Source organism: Octopus sinensis, linkage group LG9 (assembly GCF_006345805.1).
Source record: "Octopus sinensis linkage group LG9, ASM634580v1, whole genome shotgun sequence".
Lineage (NCBI taxonomy): Eukaryota > Metazoa > Mollusca > Cephalopoda > Octopoda > Octopodidae > Octopus > Octopus sinensis.
In genome coordinates, this window is record NC_043005.1 from 74075415 (window position 1) to 74099747 (window position 24333).

General features: G+C 35.3%; 1 protein-coding gene across 1 annotated transcript in view; it reads right to left on the reverse strand.

The window, feature by feature from the left end:
- Positions 1-19978, reverse strand: part of LOC115215445 (mucin-2) — an 86855-nt gene extending 66877 nt beyond the window's left edge. The window contains exons 1-9 of the mRNA XM_036506031.1: positions 19927-19978; positions 17852-17887; positions 16411-16554; positions 14870-14917; positions 12387-12824; positions 9119-9163; positions 4564-4641; positions 2947-3360; positions 1482-1514 (exon numbers count right to left, since the gene is read on the reverse strand). Coding sequence (XP_036361924.1) covers positions 1482-1514; positions 2947-3360; positions 4564-4641; positions 9119-9163; positions 12387-12747 — 931 coding nt within the window. The 5' untranslated portion in view covers positions 12748-12824; positions 14870-14917; positions 16411-16554; positions 17852-17887; positions 19927-19978. The remainder of the gene's footprint in view (positions 1-1481; positions 1515-2946; positions 3361-4563; positions 4642-9118; positions 9164-12386; positions 12825-14869; positions 14918-16410; positions 16555-17851; positions 17888-19926) is intronic.
- Positions 19979-24333: the final 4355 nt, after the last annotated feature.

Consider the following 24333-nt stretch of genomic DNA (forward strand, 5'->3'; position numbering starts at 1 on the left):
TATATATATTTTACTGTAGTTTCAGCTCAGAGCTGTGGCCATGCTGATGCACCACCATGTTGCTACACTGTTATTACTGAGAGCCTCCTCCAGTATATGGCACTTGGTGAAGAATGGAGTTTGATGTAGCTACCCTCATTTGTACCTCTTGTTGTGAGGTAGGTTCATCTAGGACTCTCAACAGAAGAGGTCCAATCTTGATTTAAAAATGCCTACATCTACTTTGTATAGTTTCCTCAGGCTCTTTGGGAGAATATTAAAAAGCTGTGGGCTCCTGAAACCCAGGCTGTTACAGTAACTGGTCCTGAAGTGCAATGGCATTGCTGGGATCTTTGGCACTATGCAGTGTTGATCCGTTCTGACATTGGTGTAACATATATATATATATTATTATTATCATCATCATCATCGTTTAACTTCCGCTTTCCATGCTGGCATGGGTTGGACGATTTGAATGAGGACTAGCGAACCAGATGGCTGCACCAGGCTTCAATCTGATCTGGCAGAGTTTCTACAGCTGGATGCCCTTCTTAACGTCAACCACTCCGAGAGTGTAGTGGGTGCTTTTATGTGCCACCGACATGAGAGCCAGTTAGGCGGTACTGGCAACGGCCATGCCAAATGGTGTTTTTTACATGCCACCTGCACAGGAGCCAGTCCAGCAGCACTGGCATTGACCTCGCTCAAATAGTTTTTCACGTGTCACCGGTACAAGTGCCAGTAAGGCGACGCTGGTAACGATCACGCTCAAATGGTGCTATTATTAAAGCTGCAAAAATATCTCAAAAATATCAGAAAAAACTGCTACTCAGAGTTTCACATTCCCATTCGACAGTTTTTTGATCACAACCAGTCTTGATCAAGACTTTTTATCACAACTGCCCAATGAACGGGAACATGAAACTGTGAGTAGCAATTTTTGGTGATATTTTTGTGATGGTTTTGCAGCTTTAATAATAGAGCATTACTTTACCACCAGTATTTGAGTACTATTTTTTCCAACCTTGTTTCACATTTAGGTGCTTATTCGTGTGTGTGTATGTGTGTGTGTGTCTCCATTATTCAAACATAATAATTTACTCATTATTCCAAAATAAATTGAAACATTCCTATTTGCAAAAATAGTCATAAATTTTGTACAATACTTCCTAACATTCATTTGTCTTACTATTTACCCTTAATCAAATATGGCAGCTCAATCAAAGTATGAACAAAATGTAGCAATGAAAGTGGCTTGTATAAAGCTTTGTGAGGTGATAAAACAGCTGAGGAAAGATTAAGGACTGTGTTGAAAGCAATGTGCAACCATTTTATATTGTAAATTTATATAAAACAGTGTCCACCTGTAAACTTTCATTAACCAAAAACCTAAAACATTTATTTTATGATAAAAATGAATAATAGGTAAATATATATGCTGCACCTGGTACATTAAATTTCTGTAAGATATTTACTGATGTATTTGAAATAATTGGATTTACCTGTAGATGTTAATACTGTTGATTGAGTAATTTCTGAAATGGAAATTAATAAGGTAAAAATATGCTGAATATTTAGCAAACATTGAATTTATTGTTTATAATTGCTTATTAATGATTTACGAATTTCCCACATGACATAATCAATGAGAAGATGAAGAATTATAACACAGAGGTTACACAAAGGGTAACTGGTATTTCCCAGAGAATGACAAACCAGATCAGTGGCTGGTGTAAAGTTCCAGCAGAACTGGATAACATGGTAGGAGAATAGTTCCACAGATAAAGCCGTAAGTGTTAAGAGACAAGCCTGGAATGACTGGAAGAAAGGGAGCAGCAGAAAGTAACATGAAGCAGCATGAAGAGAAGCTAAATCTTAGATGTATTTGACAACGGGCGCACAAATAGAAAATAAAAGCCTATCAGAAAATTATAATTAGTATTCAATATATAATCAAATGTAACTATACTACAAAAGGCCTGATAGACTTTTATTTTTTATTTATGTGCCCTTTTCAAGCCTAGCCAGGCTCATGAGCCCAGTTTCCTGGTTTCTATGGCATATGTCTACCCCCCAGCTGGACGGGACGCCAGTCCATTACAGCATTACTCAAGAAACAGAGTGTGCTGGGTCCTTTTTATGTGGTGCCAGCATGGGTGTGGGTGCTTTTCATGTGACACAGGCACAGACACTTTTCACGTGATGCTGCATCCAAATGTAAAAATTCTACTACAATTTACTATTGTTAATGTTTTCAAAATGTATCCCAGAGTGGCTGTGTGGTAAGTAGCTTGCTTACTAACTACATGGTTCTGGGTTCGTCCCACTGTGTGGCACCTTGGGCAAGTGTCTTCTACTATAGCCTCGGGTCGACCAAAGCCTTGTGAGTGGATTTGGTAGACAGAAACTGAAAGAAGCCCATCATATATATGTGTGTATATATATATCATCATCATCATCATCATTTAATGTCCGTTTTCCATGCTAGCATGGTTTGGACGGTTCGACCAGGGTCTGGTAAGCCATGGAGGCTGCACCAGGCTCCAGTCTGATTTGGCAGTGTTTCTACAGCTGAAAAATCAGACTAGAGCCTGGTGCAGCATCCATGGCTTACCAGACCCCGGTCAAACAATCCAACCCATGCTATATATATATGTGTGTGTGTGTACATGATTGTGTCTGTGTTTGTCCCCCCAACATCACTTGACAACAGATGCTGGTGTGTTTACGTCCCCGTAACTTAGCAGTTCGGCAAAAGAGACCGATAGAATAAGTACAAGGCTTACAAAGAATAAGCCCTAGGGTCGATTTGTTCGAATAAAGGCGGTGCTCCAGCATGGTCACAGTCAAATGACTGAAACCAGTAAAAGAGTTATGATAACATGATAAGATATAACAAGCATGAAAAATATTACCCTTCATTATATTTTCTTTCAGAGAAATAAATAGAAAGGAAAACACAATTACCTGGGAAACAGGCCTTAATAGAGAGCCAGACTTGATAAATGGTAACCATTGGCTTGGGAGACTCAAGGACAATCTTTAACTTTTGAGCTTTTATTTCATTCTTTAGTAGAAGACTTTCTGTGATATCTGTAGCTAAGAGTTTGTACGTCTGTGTCGTTTCATCCCATGTACTGACAGAGAAAGTTTGAACATTTCCTCTCAAAATCACTTCGACTAGTGTCACACCAGCTGAGCTGTTTGTAAGAGTTACAAACAGAGTTGGTTTCTCTTCACTGATTGGAACTGGAACCAACCATCCTGGTCGACCAGGCCGAACATTGGTGACTCTGTGTTCTTCGAAAATTGGAAATCCAGTAATGGCACTGTCAGGGATGAGTACAGGCTGCTCCATTCCATCAGTAACAACACATGGCACTGTTAAAAATTGAAGCATACATGAAATAATATTATATGGTTTCAAATTTTGGCACAAGGCCAGAAATTTTGGTACTTATTTTATCAACTTCAAAAGGAAGAATAGTAAAGTCAACCTCGGAGGAATTTGAATTCAGAACATAAAGATGGACAAAATGCTGCTAAGCATTTTGCCCAATGTGCAAATGATCCTGCTTGCTCACCACTTTACTTGCAATATTACATTTACAACAGTTTAATTCTCTGTATCATTATTATTATCATTATTATCATCATTTTTATTATTGTGTGAGAGAGCAGTGCATGTCATCAAAGTGACATTGGGGTAAAATATACAAAGCCTAGTATACCCATCATGACTACCTGCCTGATAAGGATACACTAGGCACATGCATCACAACCATATGTGCGCGACATGGTGATCTCATATCAAGATAAATAGCGCATGACCTTGCAGGTGGGGCCCAGTTAGAATTATCTTATGGTCGAGTAGCCCATCCTGCTCAAAAGGTTCCTGAATAAGGATTGTTTAATGATGTTGAACGAACCACCCATGTTTCCAAAGGTGAATTATCCAAACCTCTAAGATTTCCTTTCAACACACAGCTATGATGCTCCCCGACTACTTCTGCTTGTGATCAGAGATGCACATATCGTCAGCCACTAAGGGACATGGTCAACTGGTTATGGTCAAACAACTGACAAGCAAATCTGTGGTATTGAGTAGAATATTTGCTGTAGTCCATCTTTTATATAAAGACAAAACAATGTACATGATAACACTTCAAACCAGTTAAGATCAGAAGCCATGAGAGCCACTGCCTGGTACTGCATCAGGGCAGTTATTATTATTATCATTATTATTATTATTATTATTATTATTATTACAAGGCTGAAAGGATAGAAGACATGGAAAGTAGTTAGATGGTACAATTAGGTGTTATCTTTACAGCTGTTTCAGATAATGGATGACTGCTGCTTGTATAACACATTCTGAGTGTGTACATGTGTGTGAGTGTGCATACAGACATGCACGAACACATGTAGAACTCATTTTAAACTCTAAAATCTCATCAGCATTAATAAATGTTTCCACTTAAAGACAAACTGAAATTTGGCAAATTAAAAATTACAATTTTTGTAATCTTTTATGAAGAATAAGAAGTATATATTTGGATTCAAATTAAATATAACATGCTATACCTTGAGTTGTAATTACTGGAGGTGTCATTGTTGTTGGTACCAAAGTGGATGTTGAGGTAGGAGATAAGGTGGTAAGAGCTAGAATAGACAAATATACCATTAATACATACATGTATACATTTTATATATATATATATATACACACACACAGAGAATGATACAGAAACAGTCATGTGTATATGCATATAAATTGGATGTATGGATGGATTCAAATAATGTAGAAAATTTCCATTTTATTCTTTTTTCTCTTATTTTTAGCCATTCTGTGTATGTGTATGCATGTGCTTATTTGTGTGTGCGTGTGTATGTGCGCACACATGTGTCTGTGAGTATGTGAGCATGCTTTAGAAGCAAAAGAGATTTTCAGTTTTGTATCCTGGTTGCGTATAATATGACTGCTATTTCACATAAAATAACTTTGTTCAGATATCAGTCCAAAGTCTTTTGCTCTCCCTATAAGTATTCTTGGAGATCAATTCCTTCACTTTTCTCTCTCTCTTTCCACCTCAAATAAAGTGAGATACAAGGGAAGATTTGGTTGCTATTTCTATCATGTTATGCTCAGGTTTGCTCTCCTATAATCTACTTCAATGGTTTCCCACTATTGAGAACTTTAGTGAAATAGTTTTGCAAGTGATATCAGCAAAACTTTCAATCAAATCTGACAGAGAAACATCCTTGCTCCATTATCTACTGTTGGTTTTTAATCTGTATTCCTGCCTCTTGGAGCAGATATTGCATTTTTAGAATACTCCATTGCAATGTATGCCAAGATTCCATGCCTTCTTAGAATCTGCTATACAGCAATGTCTGGTTATGCATTCCATATTCTTTCTCCTTTGTATTTATAAGGGAGCCGTTAACAATTCAAACATCTATGTAACTAACACAACCCTTCCCGCATCCTTAACATTCCACAGGGATCATCCACACACAAGCACTGCTTGCAAAAATGTATGAATAAAGAGCTCAAGAATCTTCTTCACTAGAGATATGACAGTAAAGTTTTGGTCAACATTACAAAAACCCAGTCACAAACACATATCAAGGAAACATTTTGTCTTTCACTCCACAAAAGAACAAAAATTGCTCCCAATTCTAAAATGCTATCTCTCACCATTTCCAGTAACGATTTTTGCTAACAGCACTTAACATAATATTACGTGCACTGAATTTCAATGACTAAGATTCCTTCTTAGGGCCACAAAATACTTTGACTCTGATCAGTTACTAATTCTCTACTAAGCTTAAGTAAAATTCACATTACTGTTCTGCTTATCTGAGAAGTTAGTGTTGCTATCATCATCATCATCATCATCATCGTTTAACATCTGCTTTCCATGCTAGCATGGGTTGGAAGATTTGACTGAGGTCTAGTGAACCAGATGGCTGCACCAGGCTCCAATCGATCTGGCAGAGTTTCTACAGCTGGATGCCCTTCCTAACGTCAACCACTCAAAAGAGTGTAGTGGGTGCTTTTATGTGCCACCGGCACGAGGGCCAATCAGACGGTACTGGCAATGGCCACGCTCAAATGGCGCTTTTTATATGCCATCTGCGCAGGAGCCAGTCCAGTAGCACTGGCAACAACTTCGCTCAAAGGTTTTTTTCACGTGCCACCAGCACAAGTGTCAGTTAGGTGACGCAGTTAACGATCACGTTCGAATAGTGCTTTTTACATGCCACTGGCACGGAAGCCAGTTTGTTGCTCTACACACAAATTTACTAGAATACATCCAGAAGAAAGCTACCAGAGTGATTGACAAATATATATACTCTGTAAGCTGTTTACATTAGTCGAAGTGATGTCCTCATCTTGATTGTAACTTTCACTATGTTTTGGCTGAGTACACTTCAGCCCTCTTCAGGTGTCATGTAATTCACCTATATACGTTACCTGGAATTGAACTCAGGACCTTTAGGTGACTGCACTACATTAATAAATGCTTTTATCCACAATGCTATGCCTGTAGGCAGGGACAGAGTTATTTTAAAGCTTATAAAATTTCCATTGATGTCTTATATTGGCTCCATATTAATTGGATAAAACAATTGTATATTACTGAGATGAGAAACTTATTATGCACATTGTTTATTATGTAAACAGAGTACATAATAAATTCCTCATCTCAGAAATATAGAATTGTAATACATACTCAACAACACATTGCAATCATTCACAGACATTATATCTCCTCTCTATGCTTCTGGTATTGCTACTACAGCAGTTTATGCCTTTGCTGACCTCCTGTGCCTACAACCTCCACAAACATCTGTCTTTCATTCTCTCATCACTCTGATTATGTTGTTTTTACCTGCATGGCACATGTTTCTGAGTTTTCTTACTACATAACTTCAACTCACACAAACTTCCTCTCTGTCTGCAACAAGCAATACAAGCAGATATTCTTGCATAAATGCATTCTAAACAATACATTCCACACTGCTTCCGTGCCAGTGGCACATAAAAGGCACCATTCGAGTGTGATCATTACCAGCGTCTCCTTACTGGCACTTGTGCCCGTGCTAGTAGGGTTCCAAGAGCACCATCAGAGCCTGATCATTGCCAGAGCGGCTATCATTTGAGCATGATTGTTACCAGTATCACCTTACTGGCACCTGTGCCGGTGGCATGTGTAAAAAGATTCGAGCAAGGTCGTTGCCAGTACTGCCTGACTGGCCCCCGTGCCGGTGGCATGTAAAAAGCACCCACTACACTCTCGGAGTGGTTGGCATTAGGAAGGGCATCCAGCTGTAGAAACTCTGCCAGATCAAGACTGGAGCCTGGTGCAGCCATCTGGTTCGCCAGCCCTCAGTCAAAATCGTCCAACCCATGCTAGCATGGAAAGCAGACGTTAAACAATGATGATGATTGCATAGATACATTTAACTACATCAATTTCAACAGTGATACCAGCTCTCATGTTTTGACAAAACTGTAAGAGCAAAATCTCTTTGTTTGAGATTTCAAATCATTTGTATTGTCTTTCAATTTGCTTCTAGGAAAAAACACTTCGTCCTACACATCTCAACTTACCGTTCTGTTAGGAATTGATAACTGAACAGCAGGTAATCTAGTAATATGACCTGTAACAGGTTGACATCTTCCACAAAGAGAGATTTAGTAATGACAGTTCTGTTTTAGGTCTTTACATAAATGTCTGATTATAACAGGACAAAGTGCAGTAAAAAAAATGTTGAGGAAACCCAATGAAGGAAACCTGTGAAAAATAGCACCCAGATATTCCTCAAATCACACAGTGCCATATATAAAACAATAAGAGGAGACATTTAATTTTTGAATAAAATAAGATATTTAATTTTCAAATAAAATAAGATATTTAATTTTTAAAATAAGATATTTAATTTTTAAATAAAATAAGAGTCAAGACTATTGAAAATGTTGCAAGATGCTACGAAAAGTTTAGGAAAATATAAATAAGAAAAAAGTGGAAATTTTACTGGTGAGTGTGTTACATTATAAGGCACAAAAAGAAAATGACTCTCCCCAGGCACAACAGAATAAAATAAGTGTTTTATGGCTAAATAAAAAACTGGAATGCCATCTCTGGAACAAATTTCATCAAAGGTCTTCACAGTAAGAGCTGACTTGATGTGAGACAACAACAAAATATTGATTTCAAATTTTGGCACAAAGCCAGCAATTGGGGAGGGGGACAGTTAAGTCAATTAGATCAGCCCCAGGATTCAACTGGTACTTGTTTTATCGACTCCAAAAGCATGACAAGCAAAGTCAACCTCAGTGGCATTTGAACTCAGAGCTAAAGGTGGATGGAATCTGCTAAGCATTTTGCCCAGCATGGTAACGATTCTGCTAGCTCGCCACTTTAATTAACAATGAAATATTAAACAATCTTGGTTTAAGAGAGTATTCAGAGGTTCCTGACAGAAGCAATAACTTCCTGAAAATAGCTGCCAACTATTTTCAATAAAAAGATGCCTGATGATCAACTATAAATGGACCTATCATAATATGGATGACCACAACAACAATGTGGTCAAACAGTATGGTACATTAAGGACAGATTTACCAAGTTTATATGTAACCACTGCTTAATTTGTTAGCAATAATTAGAACTGTCAGGCATTTTCAGACATCAGTAAGACCTATGTTTACAATATCCCAACTTCTGCTTACAAGATTAATGTCTTTTCATTTATTATATCTACATAATTCTTTATAGTAACAAACTTAATTAGTAAATATGTTAATTACAAAAATAGTCATATGCAAATGTTACCATTGCAAACACTTAATAGAAGATGAGCTAATGAGGGAGCTACTATGTGGTTACTTAACCTACTAATAAAATTAACAAAATTTCTTCAAATCACACCCAATTCTCTTTCATAAAAAAAAACAAAAACGGAGGACTCATATTCCACAATGTCCTAGACATAAAAAAAAAGACAGGAGATCACAGCTGCAATGTCTTTGACCATAGGTCTGCTTCATCAGTGCTAACCTTAGATTCAGTAGAAGAAAATAATCAAGATATAAATAATGGAGAATAAATAAGAGAAGACAGCTTACCTGATGTAGTAGGAGTGGTGGCTGTAACAACAGGTGTGGTGAATTCTGGAAAAAAGAATATTTGAAATAATTCATGGAGTGCACACAGAACAGCAAGAATCCAAACAATATCATACTCCTTTATTCTTAATACATTCAGTCAGATTCAAATATGAATATCTGCTCTCTCTTTTACATGTTTCAGTCATTTGACTGCAGCCATGCTGGAGCACTGCCTTTAGTCGAGCAACTCGACCCCGGGACTTATTCTTTGTAAGCCCAGTACTTATTCTATCGGTCTCTTTTGCCGAACCGCTAAGTGACGGGGACGTAAACACACCAGCATCGCTTGTCAAGCAATGCTAGGAGTACAAACACAGACACACAAACACATACACATACATACATATACATATATATACATATATACGACAGGCTTCTTTCAGTTTCCGTCTACTAAATCCACTCACAAGGCATTGGTCGGCCTGGGGCTATAGCAGAAGACACTTGCCCAAGATGCCACGCAGTGGGACTGAACCCGGAACCATGTGGTTGGTTAGCAAGCTACTTACCACACAGCCACTCCTGCGCCTGGTCTTTTATTTTCATTTTTTTATTTTTTGGCAATGGAAAATGCCTCCTCTCTTTAGGCAAAATATTTTCACATCATGTGTGATTCACTGGTTCACAGGCCTAACGGGATTTTAACCTTATTGTGTGCCTCCTCAGTCAAAGCTACTCCACAGCCAGACCAATAAACCTTACAAGAGTACCAGTTCTTGTTTATAGGAATCAACACAGCAATCAGATAGTCATGACCAAATCTGCCAGAATGTATTAAGAATGAACATATAAAATTCTTTTATTGATGATTTTCAAAACAATAGAAGATTCATGAATAATAAAAAAAAGATGAAGTTTTTCTTTAATCCTGCTTTTCTCCATATTAAATTTTTTAAGAAATCGTTTATTAGAAAAGCATATTTTTCTGTCTTACTAGAGCTGCCCTTTGAACAAAATTTAACATAAATAAATCAATAATTTCTTTTACATGTAAACCTCAATAGTGACATTTAGCAGACAGAAATTATAAAGAAACCAGTTGTATGTAAGCATATAAGTGTGTGTGTGTGTGTGTGTGTGTGTGTGTATCATCATCATCATTTAATGTCTGAAGTGTCAAACTAATATGCCTTGTTTGATGTTCCATCACCTGTCTCTGTCTTTTGTTTACCATTTGATATTGAACCATATATATATATATGTATGTATGTATGTATGTATACGTATGCATGCATGTATGTATGTATGTATGTATGTATGTATGTAGGTAGGTAGGTAGGTAGGTAGGTAGGTAGTAGGTAGGTAGGTAGGTATGTATGTATGTATGTATGTATGTATATCTCAGTTGTTCATAAGTCAGAAAAAAAGTGTATTCAATATGATAGGAAAGTAACAGAGTGGTTATATTTATATATATCATCAAGCCATGCATTACTAGATATTGCATAATACTGGTCAGAATGATACCATCAATTATGTGCCAACAACAGCATATAAGCAATATTGAACAATCTTCAAACTTGTTAGCAAGCCAGTATGTCATAATAAACTCAATTATAGATCTATTGCTCTGATTCTTGACATTTTGTAGCACAGAATTTCCTTTTACAGAATGGCATTTTGCAACTCCCACCTCCCAATGCTAGTGAAAAATAAAAAAAACAGCAGATTAATTAAATGAACTAGAAGTTAACTGTAGTCAGTGGTTTTAATATCTAATCTAGCATCTATTTCTTTTTAGATATTTGTATAGACTAGTTTTCCCTTATTTTAAATTTTTGGTAAAGAAGGTGAGGTTTTATATGCAAAAGTATACTGGATCTTGGCACTTCATCAGGTGTGTTTTCAGATTCTAATCGCAACAAGACTCATTTTTGAAAATGGGTTTAAAATATAAGTACTGTAACTGGTTTAAATATTTTATTGATAATAAAAATCATTATCCCTTATCCCACTGAACACCAAGCAAACCAGCCTTGGTACCCTTTATTTAAGCTCATAATGCTTCCCTTGTCTAACTTGAGTCGTGCGTAAGTTACTAAGTGCCAACAGCACCTAGTCAAACAAATAATTCCGCGCATGTGTAATGCAATAATGGTGATGTTCTTAACTGTTATATGGGAATGTAAATATGTTTGCAAATTGTCTTTGTTATATGTTATTCTGTGTTCTGAATACTTTTATTTTAATAAATGTTGCTTTCAGGCTTAGCTTAAGGTATTTTCGTGCCCAACATCACAAAATGTGTCTGAATAAACATTGCCGGACAGCAAATAGAGACTCAGGCATTGCTTAGAAAATAATTTTCATTTTTAACCTCGTATATAGTATGCACTGGGGATTTTAACCTTTAAATTTTGGGAAAAAATGCGGATTATACTCGAGGATTTACAGTACTGCTCTCCTGCCAGGTTACCTTCATTGTAGATTATGTTCCACCATAAAGTTGCTAAAGATGCTGGGGAGGAGAAAGTTTCATGAGGATGGTAGAGTTACTCTGTGGGGAAGAAGGATCTATCACCAGACAGATAGGTTTATCTGGAGTGTATAGTTTTCTTGGAGTGCAGTGGCAGAAGCTTCCAGTAAACAACCAGGTTGGGTTTTAGTTTTTATCTTTTATTTGTTTCAGTCAATGCTGGAGCACTGCCTTAGAGACTTTAACTGGATAAATCAATAATAGTACTTATGCCTTTTTAAAAGTCAGGTACTTATTCTGTCAGTCTCTTTTATCCAACTGCTAAATCACATCGATGTAAACAAACCAACACCAGTTGTCAAGCAATGGTAGGGTAGGGTGAAGGGCAATTTCACTCACACACACACACAAATATGTAAATACATATACATACATACCCAAACACATATATAAATATATATACACACACTCACACACAAGTATATATACATACACTCACATATAAATATATAAATATATAAACACACACACATATAAATATATACACACACACATATAAACAATGGGTTTCTTTCAGTTTCTATCAACCAAATTCACTCACAGAGCATTGGTTAGCCTGGAGCAATAATAGAGTGAACTTGACCAAGGTGCCATGCAATGGAACTGAAGGGACTGAACCCAAAAGTGTGTGGTTGCAAATCAATCTTCTTAACCATGAACCATGTGGGCCCCTATTTACAAATTTTGAAAACTTGAGAATGAAAACAAACAATGAACACATTATTGATATTCAAAACGTAGAACATTTACCTGGTGTAAAGCATCCAAGTATAGAAACTTTGACATCATATTCTGCAGGGTAGACATCCATGTCCAAAGGTTTCGCTGATTCCAATAGAATACGAATTTCTGTGACATTTAAAAGTTCATTTGTCTTATAATGAGTTTTTCCATTGATAAAGGAACCCAATGACTCAAATGCGAAATCATTTGCAAACTTCAACTGTACAATGTAGCTTCTCACATTTCCTTCGACAATAATTTCTGAGAGTAGAACACCTTCAGGGTTATTTGTCAATTTGATGGTTACTGATGGTTGTGCTTCCTGATCAGAAGGTACTGGTACTTTCCAACCTTCTTTGTTTGGTCGAATGTTTACGGCTGTGTCCATATGACTGAGAGGTGTTGCAGTAATATGACGGTCTGGGATGTATATTGGGCTTTTCAAACCATCAATTAACTCACAAGCTGTCAAAATATAAGACAAAGATACATTTCTTTTTTGCTTTGTATTTTAAACAACTTAACAACATACTCTTTTACTCTTTTTTACTCTTTTACTTTTAAAAAAATAGTTATATAAGGTAGATATAAAGGTCCCTTCCAGGGGCCGTATTATCGATTTTTTCAACAATCTAAGTCTGTCACGAGGCTTTCAGACATGAGTTCTATTCACGTCGTAAGTTTCATCAAAATTGATAAAATGATGTAGGAGGAGTTAGCTAACAATGCCACAAACAAACACACACCGATTTTCCACATATGTAGAGGATATATATCAATTTAATACACATTCAAAAAGAGCTACTAATAGTTTCACGATTTTATGATACTTTAGATTGACATATTTATAAATTATACCATATAACTCCAAGCAATCTTTCTGGCTCTGTTTATGCGTTAAATATAGTTTAAAAACTAGGATGCAGGACAGTGTGAGAAAATAACAAAAAACATGATAAAAATGAGAAGGTTGAATGCAAAAAATGAAACAAGAAAAAAGAAACAAAAGCAAAAAAAAATAATAAAATCTCCATCCTCTATGATTGCAGAAGCCACAATTAATACAGCTGGTATACAACAAAATAATAGAAAATATGTCAAAGTCTGTGAGACCGCAACTCAGCCAAGAGCAGGTGGTATCCTCAAATTCAACAAAAGAAACTTGTCCATATGTTTGCACCTGCTAAAAATTTCACATCTGGAATTAAGTTGTGTTTTTGAAATTCTTGGATCTAAGAAGAATATGAGATCTTTCTACTATGCATTTCTTAGTTGCATTTCTAAGATCCATTAAAATATGGCTTAGATTTCTCTGCAATTCTCCACTTGTTTGTATGTGGTGTGGAGTTGGTCTTCAAATTCTAGATATGGCTATCCAACTTAGGTGCATTATTTTGTTGATGTGCTGAGAACAAGATAGGTGGTTTGTATAATGTTTTCTGGAACTGCCTTTGCATAAACTGATGTACTTCTTTTCAATTAAGTTATCTTGAAGCTTTGTTGTTACTTCTGCCTCATATATGACAAAGTTTATCATACATGTTTGGTTAAGTCGGCAAGCTTCAGGGTCATGGCAGTTACATTTTTTTGTTGATTCTATCGTGAACATATAAACTATATATATATATAAATTTACAGAAAAAGGAAAATGGAGAAATATTGATGGACAACAATTGACTGACATCAATTATTATTTATTATAAATAATAAAATAAATAATGAATAAAAAATTAATAATAAGTGATGTAAGTCAATTTGTTGTTCATCAATATTTCTCTATTTTCTGTTTTCTTTAAATTTTGATTCTTGATAAACTCATGTTTATCCTTGTCTTTACCTATAACTTATGAGCATTATATGCTAGCATATGTATGCCCATGGTTAAACAGGTAATATACCGGTAGTGTAATGGATACTTCTATCCCTCCGATGGTTATTTTAATCTCTAACTCAGCTAACCACACACACACACACACAAACACACACACAAACACACAGACACACACATAAAGAATGAGTAAGAATGTATGTAGATGTTAAATATCCTGCAGAATGATGGTAGTATTAGATTTAGATTTTATGTCACACCTATGAGTGGATGCAATCACAGGTAATATTGAAGATACATACCTCATATTTGTCCCTACAAAGTATATTTAATGTTAGTAAGTAGCTTTTTTATGCAAATACAGACAGTGTCAGCCCACTGAAAGCAGGTGATACTGGTGATACACAACAACAACTGTTGATTTTGATGCTCAAATAATACATAGATATTTTTAATGCAAATGAAAATGCTTAAATAGATAACAATTAAGCAAACAAAACAAAAGGAAGCATCACTACAGAAATGTAACTTCCTAGAAATGCATTTATTGGATTCATTCAGCCTTTATAAATACCAAAAAGCATTTTTTTCTTTTCTCTTAAATTCACTCTTACTCAGTATCTATTGTAAGAAAATAGAGGAAAAATATTTTTAAAATTCAAGAAATATTGTGATATCTTACGTAATGTTGGTGTTGTTTCAGTTGAAGTTAAAGTTGTTGTCTTTATTGCTGAAAGTCACAAAGTTTTAAATGTGATTAGAACTGGATTTCAATATTTATAGAAATGAAATCAAATTAATAAACATTTTACTTACTAAGGTTAAATTTTGACTAATTAAAACAACAGTTTAATGGCATAGCATGATAGCTAATTAAACTAATAAATCTGAAGAAGCATTAATATTAAAAACAAAAATTAATATTCTTGTACACCTCTACGTTTAAATATTTTTCAACACTTAAAAAATAATAAATATCCACATACAAGTTTTAAACTTATAATTCAAGGCAAGAGACTTTTTAAAATAGACTGAGTTTCATTCGTTGGAATTGTTAAATACTTAAATATGAATAAAACAACAAATATATTGCAATTTATTATTAATTTTTTATAATATCATCTCCTTAGACAAAAGTCTAAGGAATGTTATTGTCAAAATTTCTAAATATCATTCCTTCTAATACCAAAATTAAATTTATCTCATGGTGATACAGTTTATAGTATGAATAAATATTCTAATTACATTATATAATATTACATAATCATTTGACAGCAGTGATGCTTTAGCCAAACAAATCAACCCCAGGACTTATTTTTTATTAAAGCCTGATACATATTTACCAGTCTCTTTTGCTGAACTGCTAAGATATAAGCACACCAAGATCAGTTGTTGAGTGGTGGTGAGGAAGAAACACAGACTGAAACACACACATACACACACAAACACACACATGTATATATATATATATATATATATATATATATATATATATATATATATATATACACACACACACACACACACACGCACATATAGATCAACAAAATTCTAAGTAGTGTTTTGTTGAATCCCTTTGCATTCTGCTTTTAAATCCAGCCAATGTCAACTTTTATTCTTCCTGACAAACATAAGACGAACACCAGACAACGAAATACCTAAATATCTGAGATTAGTGGTTAATAATACGATTATAATTTACAGTTACATGACAATTTGGTTAGTTTGATCTCTGGTCATTATATGTCATCAGAAATAAGACACAACACGAAATGAAAATCCGAGATCAGTCTGATTGAAATGTCTTGTATGAGTAAAACGGTAAAAATAGATCATTTCAAGACAAGAATAATAGTATATGTATATATTTATCATGTGTATCCCCAGTTAGAAGTCAATATCACATAATTCTAGTTTCAAATTTTGGCAGCAATTTTAGTGAAGGAGAAAGACAATTACATTGGTACTAGTGGTCAACTGGTACTTATTCTAATGACTCTAAAATGATGAAAAGCAAAGTCAATCTTGACGGAATTTGAATTCAAAATCTAATGAACCAGAAGAAATGCCACAAAGCATTTTGTCCAACGGAGGACCAAATCCACCAGCTCAATGCCTTTTAATATAATATAACATTAGAAGTTAATAATATAAGTTTTATCCGTACTAAAGAGAGATGTTTACGTTCATTGATATTAAAATTTGAAAACAGCATTAACTCACTTGTACAGTGTGGAGGTTTTCTAATACAAGCACCATTCTGGAATGTATATCCTTCATTACAACTACAGACCTTGTTACATTCCAAAGATACAGAACAGTCACTGTCACAAGTTTCCAAGTCACAGTAACACTTGCTAGGACATTCTGAAAAGCATATGAATTCACAAATTAGATTTAGATTATATAAAACACACACAAGAAAATAGGATACACAAAGGAGAGAGAGAGAGAGAGAGAGAGACTGACAGACATACAGAGACAGACAGACAGACAGTCAGACAGACAGACTGTCAGACAGACAGACAGACAGACAGACACAGAGTTGGGGTAATAAGACAGCTCAGTGAATAATATATTACATTGTCTACTCAGGAGCTTTGGCAGTTCTACAGGTTCCTTTTACTATCACTTAATCAAGATTAAGAGCAGTGCCCATGACCCTTTTCAGATCATTTGCAATTGATGGGAAGTATCCTCATACAGGAGTCTTTGCCCATGTATTTTCAACAAAGCACCAACCAATCGTGGCTGCTGCCAGCCTCCCCTGGCACCTGTGCCAGTGGCACGTAAAATGCACCCACTACACTCACGGAGTGGTTGGTGTTAGGAAGGGCATCCAGCTGTAGAAAAACCTGCCAGATCAGACTGGAGCCTGGTGCAACTTCCTGGCTTCCCAGACCCCAGTTGAACCATCCAACCCATGCTAGCACGGAAAACGGACATTAAACGATGATGATGATGATGATGATGGGCTCTTCAAAAAGCACCCAAGGTACCAGATGATGCTGTAATGGATTAAGTCTGCTCTGGCTGGTCATTCATTGCTTTTTGCAAGCAGAAAAAAAAAACATTAACAGTTTGTATTAGTAGGTTTTAGAAGATGCTAAAAACCAATTGGGAAATATGTAACCTTTTGCCAATAGATATCTCAAAGAGGTATAGTTAGTTTCTAAAAGCATTGACAGCAGTGTAAAATTAATGAATGTCTTCTAATGTGTTCAAATTTCCTTAGAGTGCTGTATACAAATTTCCTCAGGAAGAAAATGGAGCCAATGAGCCAGTGTGTCTCCATCACCATTGCAATGTTTTAATGCCCGTCCCCCATGCTGACATAGACTGGCCAGTTTGACAGGATCCACCAGATCAGTGGTCTGTGCTATATTTCAATGTTTACTTTGGCACGGTCTCTGTGTCTGAGTTCCCTTCTTAATGCCAAACACATTACAGAGTGTACTGGATGCTCTTTTCATTGCACCAGCAGTAGTGGGGTTGCTATGTAACTTGCAAGAATAAGATACCTTCAAGTGAGAGAGAGAGAGAGACAAAAGTAGAGAGAAAGGCAGCTTTATACTACATGGTGTAAGGTTAAAGTGTTTATAAGAACAAAATTGGGAACAGAATTAGTAGAGACACCAATTAAGAAAGGTTTTAAGGCCCTTACCTCCGATTGTTGTAGTTAAGGGGAATTCAGTTGAACCTGCAAAAATGAAAACATAATTCAATTTATAAAAGAATGTATAAAATAATTACCACCAATTAGTATGTATGTATCTTATTTCTTTATTGCTCACAAGGGGCTAAACATCGAGGTGACAAACAAGGACAGACAAATGGATTAAGTCGATTACATCGACCCAGTGTGTAACTGGTACTTATTTAATCAACCCCGAAAGGATGAAAGGCAAAGTCGACCTCAGCGGAATTTGAACTCAGAATGTAGCGGCCAATGAAATATCGCTAAGCATTTCACCCAGCGTGCTAACGATACTGCCAGCTCGCTGCCTTATGTATAAAATAATTACCACTGATTAGTATGTATGTATCTCTCCATCTATCTATCTGTCTATAAACACACACACACACACACAATCAGGAACAGGCATGGTTACATAGATACAAAATTTGTTTCATAACCATATAGTACTGAGTTCTATCTCATCCTGTCAAGTGTCTTCTGCTGTAGCCTGGATTAAGCAATGCCTTGCGAGTAGAATTAGGGAACTAATTGACAGAAGCTATATAGAAGCTTGTAGTGTGTGTATATGCACACACACAGAGGTAACACAATATTTCATTCATAAGTATTCATCTAACTCATGTTAGGGTGGAAAAACAGACATAAAACGAAGAATGAATGAACAAACAAATAAATACATTCAAGAATAGTATAAGAAAAGAAACAGTCTCTAAATGAAGTGGAAAGTTGTTATAGGCAAATGAATAACAAGAGAAATCATCAAAGGAAAAACTCCTGTCAAGCAAATATTTCGGGCTGTTAGTTGCTGACATTCCAAGTAAACAAGGCCTTTAGAGTGCTATGACTTCTAGGTGTCCTCCTGCAGTTTTTGAAATGTCATCTTTAGTAGGGATTGAACAAAAAGCTTCAGGTGGTCTTACATCCCTGAACAGTGATGTATATCACTTAGTCACAAAGGCCACTGCAAGAACTTGCATTACTCTTTACTCTTTACTTGTTTCAGTCATTTGACTGTGGCCATGCTGGAGCACCGCCTTTAGTTGAACAAATCAACCCCAGGACTTATTCTTTGTAAACCTAGTACTTATTCTATCAATATCTTTTGCCAAACCACTAAGTTACAGGGATGTAAACACAGCAGCATCAGTGATGATGATGACACACACATATACATACATATATACGATGGGCTTCTTTCAGTTTCCGTCAACCAAATCAACTCACAAGGCTTTGGTCGGCCCGAGTCTATAGAAGTGCCATGCAGTGGGACTGAACCCGGAACCATGTGGTTGGTAAGGAAACTACTTACCACACAGCCACTCCTATGCGCTCATAAAATTAATGTGCAAGTGGCTGATCACTCCACAGACACACATAACCTTAACGTTGTTCTTTAGAAGATTCAGCATGACACAGAATGTGATAAGGCTGGCTCTTTGAAATACAGTTAATTACTCATTTCTACAGCTGAGTGGACTGGAGCAACATGAAATAAAGTGTCTTGCTCAAGGACACAACACGCTACCAGAAATTGAACTCATGATCTTTTGATCCTCAGCTAAATACCCTAACCACTAAATCATGTCTCTTCACAATTGGTTGAATATAGAAAACCTGAAAGGTAAGTTTTATGAAACCATGGAGTACTCCTGTCATTCTAATCAGGGCCAGCCCTAGGGTTGCTGGTGCCCTGGGTAAGCTGAATTTCTGCATGTACAAGCTGACAGTCATGGAAATTTCCTTGTCTTTGTCATGCCCTCCTTGGTGCCCCCTAGCACATGGTGCCTTGGGTGACTGCCCGAGTTGTCGGTACCTTAAGCCAACCCTGACTAATTAACTATCATATAAAGTAGATTACAAAATACTTTAAAAATTTAAATAATTACTTAATTGCTAAATACCTCAGAGGCAAATTTCATTAAAACCAAGCCAAATTAAATTAATTGTACTAAAATACCATACTATATCATATTTTTCAAAGTGCCTGACTTAAAAGATAACTCAAAATTCAAAACTATTATAAATTAAATGAAACAAACCTGTAGCAGCGACACATGTCTCACAACAATCACCTTCAACTTTTTGAAGAGTAAAACCCTGAATTATTGAAGAAATAAAATAGTTACACAGTTTTAATATAATTTAAATTTAAAGAAAAATATTAGTACACAAACAAAACAATTTGTTTTTATCAAGATAGAAGGGCAAGTTCTTAAAAAGAAAGAATATACTAGGTTGCTTTGATGAAATATATTACAGTAAAGATTATTTGCCAATATAATGTGGCAGTCCTGGTTAGGACAAATGTTACTGTTTTTTAGCCCCAGGAAACATTGTCTCTGGCTGGCTATTAACACACTGTCTGTGTCCTTATATTTTTGAACACAAGCGTTTAGTGCCCCCACTAACTCCCTTGATCAAAAATGTAAGGACGCAGATAGTCTGTAGATAGCCAGCTGAAAATAATGCTTCCTAGGGCTAAATAACAATAACATTCATCCTAACCAGGACTGCCACATTATGTTGGCAAATAATCTTTACTCTAGAGTACTGTTACTGAATGTTTCCCGTTCAGAGATTTAAAGATAATAATTTCTCTATTTATGAAATACATTACATTTTTTCTAAATTTTTGTGGAGCCCTAAGACTCAAAAATGCCAATTATTCAGTTTCCATGGCATATAAGTGACTGAAATCACAACATTATCCCTGAGCAAGGTGCCAGTTTGTTGCAGTGGGAGAGAATTACATTGACCCCTGTTTCTTGAATGATACTTTCTTTTATTGACCACATAGCCATCACTCACTAGCTGAAAGAATGAAAAGCAAAGCTGACCGTGGCAGGATTTGAACTCAGAACATAAAGAACGAGAAGAAGACGCTACTAAATATTTTGTTTGACATGCTAACAATTCTGCCAGCTCACTAATTAGTCATTCGCTGTTATTTATCTTGGCAGTTGTTGAACATTTAGCTGTTTTGCCATAATATTTTTGATGAAATATTTTGTTTGTTTAAGGTGGTGAGCTGGCAGAATTGTTAGCACATTGGTCAAATTGCTTTGCAGCATTTCATCTGTCTTTACGTCCTGAGTTCAAATTCTTCCCTGGTCAACTTTGCTTTTCATCATTTTTGGGTCGATAAAAGAAGTACCAGTTGAGTACTGGGGTCAATGTCATCAACTTACTCCCTCTCCTGAAATTTCTGGCCTTGCGCCAAAATTTGAAACCAATATTTTGTGTTTGCTCAATTCATTTGTCTAAGAGAGAAGGTGGCTTAATACCAGGTGTTGAAAGGCTAAAGTATGATTGAAGGATAAAATAACTTGGTCATAATTAAGCTGGTCTTCAGAACATAAATTAACATAAACTTTTGAGAGAAGGTTTAAATTTAGATCCCTTTAAAACATGAAGGTTGCAACATAGAACCAGTAAAAGTGTTAAATAAGGCTATTGAAACTAAATAGGGTTAAGAATGTAGTTTGGCATTTTACATAAAGTCTTCACGGAGTCACATGTAAAAAAGCATGATTAGTTCCAAGACAATTAGAACTCATTATCCAAATGCAAAATGTATAAATAAACACACAAAATATAGGTTTATACTCACAGGTTTACAAATCAATTCTTTACAATTGTCTGAATGGTTGGTCTTCTGGATTTTGTTTCCAATACAGGCATACTGAACACAGAGTGGATCACTGGTATCATTCCAAGATTCATATGGCTAACAAAAAAATATAGGGGTCATCATCACTACATTATCACAAACATCATTATCATTGCCACCCACAATCTTAGCACCATCATCACATTTATTATTATTATTTTTATTATTATTATTATTATTTCTTATTTGTGTGCCTTTCCTTACTACCGATCAGTCATATTGTGTGACAAAAGAACTCTGGCTGAAATACGATTAATGTAAAAAATAAAATAAAACTGAAGCAAATTAACACCAAATATATAGTGCATGTATTTTATTGGCTAAACTGGCAACATGACCAAATACAATATTATTATTATTATTATTATTATTATTATTATTGTTATTATTATTATTATTATTATATAGTAAACAATCTGACATGCATTTATATAATTTAATTCTTTAATATTTAGATTACTCTGTCAAACGTATTCATATTGCTTTAAATTAATCATACATTATCTCATAGCTTCAGGATTTCAATGATGTGACTGCTTAATTTTAGAATAACATAGTAGGGTAGGTGTGAGAGGCAAGATCTGGCCAGTTTCAACATAAGACAGGTCAAATATTTGGTCCAGATAGGTCAGTTTAAATGCTAAACGGTTAATGCAAGTTTTGTTTTGCTAGTTCGATAACCCTTTCATAACCATATTTCATTTACTTAAATGTGTGTTGTATGCATGTGTGTATGTATAGACAGAGAGATAAACAGATAGATACATATACAAATAGATAAGCATATATATATATATACAGAGTCAAGACCTATTGAAATGGTTGCAAGATGCAATGAAAATTTTAGGAAAATAAAAATAAGAAATAAGTGGAAATTTTACCGGTGAGTGTGTTAAATTATAAGGTGCAAAAAGAAAAAGACTCTCCCCAGACACAACAGAATATGCTTCAATACACGAACTCATATAAAGAATCTTGCAAACCAAATCCCAAAACGAAATATATGTGTGTGTGTGTGTGTGTGTGTGTGTGTGTGTGTGTGTGTGTGTGTGCTGTTAATCTATATTCATTATTCAATGCTATCATAATGTGAATTAAATTATTTTATAGCTAGATCACCTGCAACCTCAAACTGTGGTCATTTCAGAATACTGTAGCAACAATAATTTATATGTTGCTCTAGTAAGTTTTCAACTCATAACCATATATTCCAGCTTCTTAATTTCATAGTCATCTTGCCTCATAAAAATAGTCAATTCCATGACACCATAAACAAGTGTCAGTTCAACAAATTGTGGCAACAAAACGTAAGTTTTGCTCTTGTAAATTTTGAACTCTTAACCATGTGACCTTATACTCAAGGCTCTTAACATTACAGTTATCTTGTTTCATCTATTCTTCCCTACCAGGGCCAGATTAAGAATCACAGAGGCCCCAAGTACTTAAAAGATTTTGGTACACCAGCATATAAACTATAATAAACCATGAAATAAATTTTCATTTTTCAAAATGAAACGAAACTAACAAAGATGGGAAATAATATTTATTTTTGTATACTTCCCTTTTATTTATATTTGAAAAGTTATCTCCTACATTTTTTAATTGTAAAATCTTTGATCAGATCTTCACTATGACACCATGACAACACTTTCAAAATTGTATTTCTGATCATATAAACCACTTCAAATATTATTTTAGTAAATTTAAAGTAATTTCTTTTGTGCTGTAAAACATTTACTATTTCTGTGGTGCCCAACTTTCCTTGATACCCGAAGCACGTGCTTATTTTGCACAATGATTAATCTAGCGTTGTTCTCTATTTACAAAGTAGTTGATGATTTACAGAACTAACCTTACGAATATTACCAAATTCATCTTGACAATTGCAGTCATTGCTGTCAATACAGACTGTGCCATTGAATGATGTCTTGTGCCCACATTCACAGCAGTTCTCCTCAGTTTTAGCATAACAGTACGTTCTGTCACTGTGGCAAACCTCTTTTTTCTACAACCGGTGCAACTTTTTGATGGGTAGTCATAATTATCTTCATCACATACTTCTGTAAGTAATAAATGACAACATTGTATAGAGAGATGCAAATATATATATATATATATATATATATATATATATATTATATATATATATCACGTGATCACGTGACCGACCAGACCATCAGATGTTGTTACACATCGCTGGTCACAATGCGTTCGCATTGTTTTAGCCTTCGAATGACGCCACCCCGCTGGCTGAGCGAGCAGGCCATATATATATATATATATATATAAGATTAAATAAGGGTAGAAATTGACATTAATCAATTAAAACCAGTGGCTTAGCATATTTTTAAAGATCCGAAGATTAAAAATTAAAAATTTTTTTACATTTTTTACATTTTGTTTTTTTGCTGAGATTTTTCTTGAGAACACGTTCTTCGTGGTAATGGCAATTTGACATCTATGTTTAGCATATAGGCTGTCCACTTTTAGTGGTCAGTCCTCTAAATTTTGTATGTATATATATATATATATATATATATTGGTTTCAAATTTTGGCACAAGGCCAGCAATTTGGGGGTAAGGGGTGTAAGTTGATTACGTCAACCCCCATCACTCAGCCAGTATATATTTTATCAACACCAAAAGGCTGAAAAGGAAAGTCAACCTTGGCAAATTTGAACACAGAACATAAAGATAAACGAAATGCTGCTAAGCATTTTGCCTGGTATGGTAACCATTCTGCCAGCTCACCACCCTAATATATATATATATATGT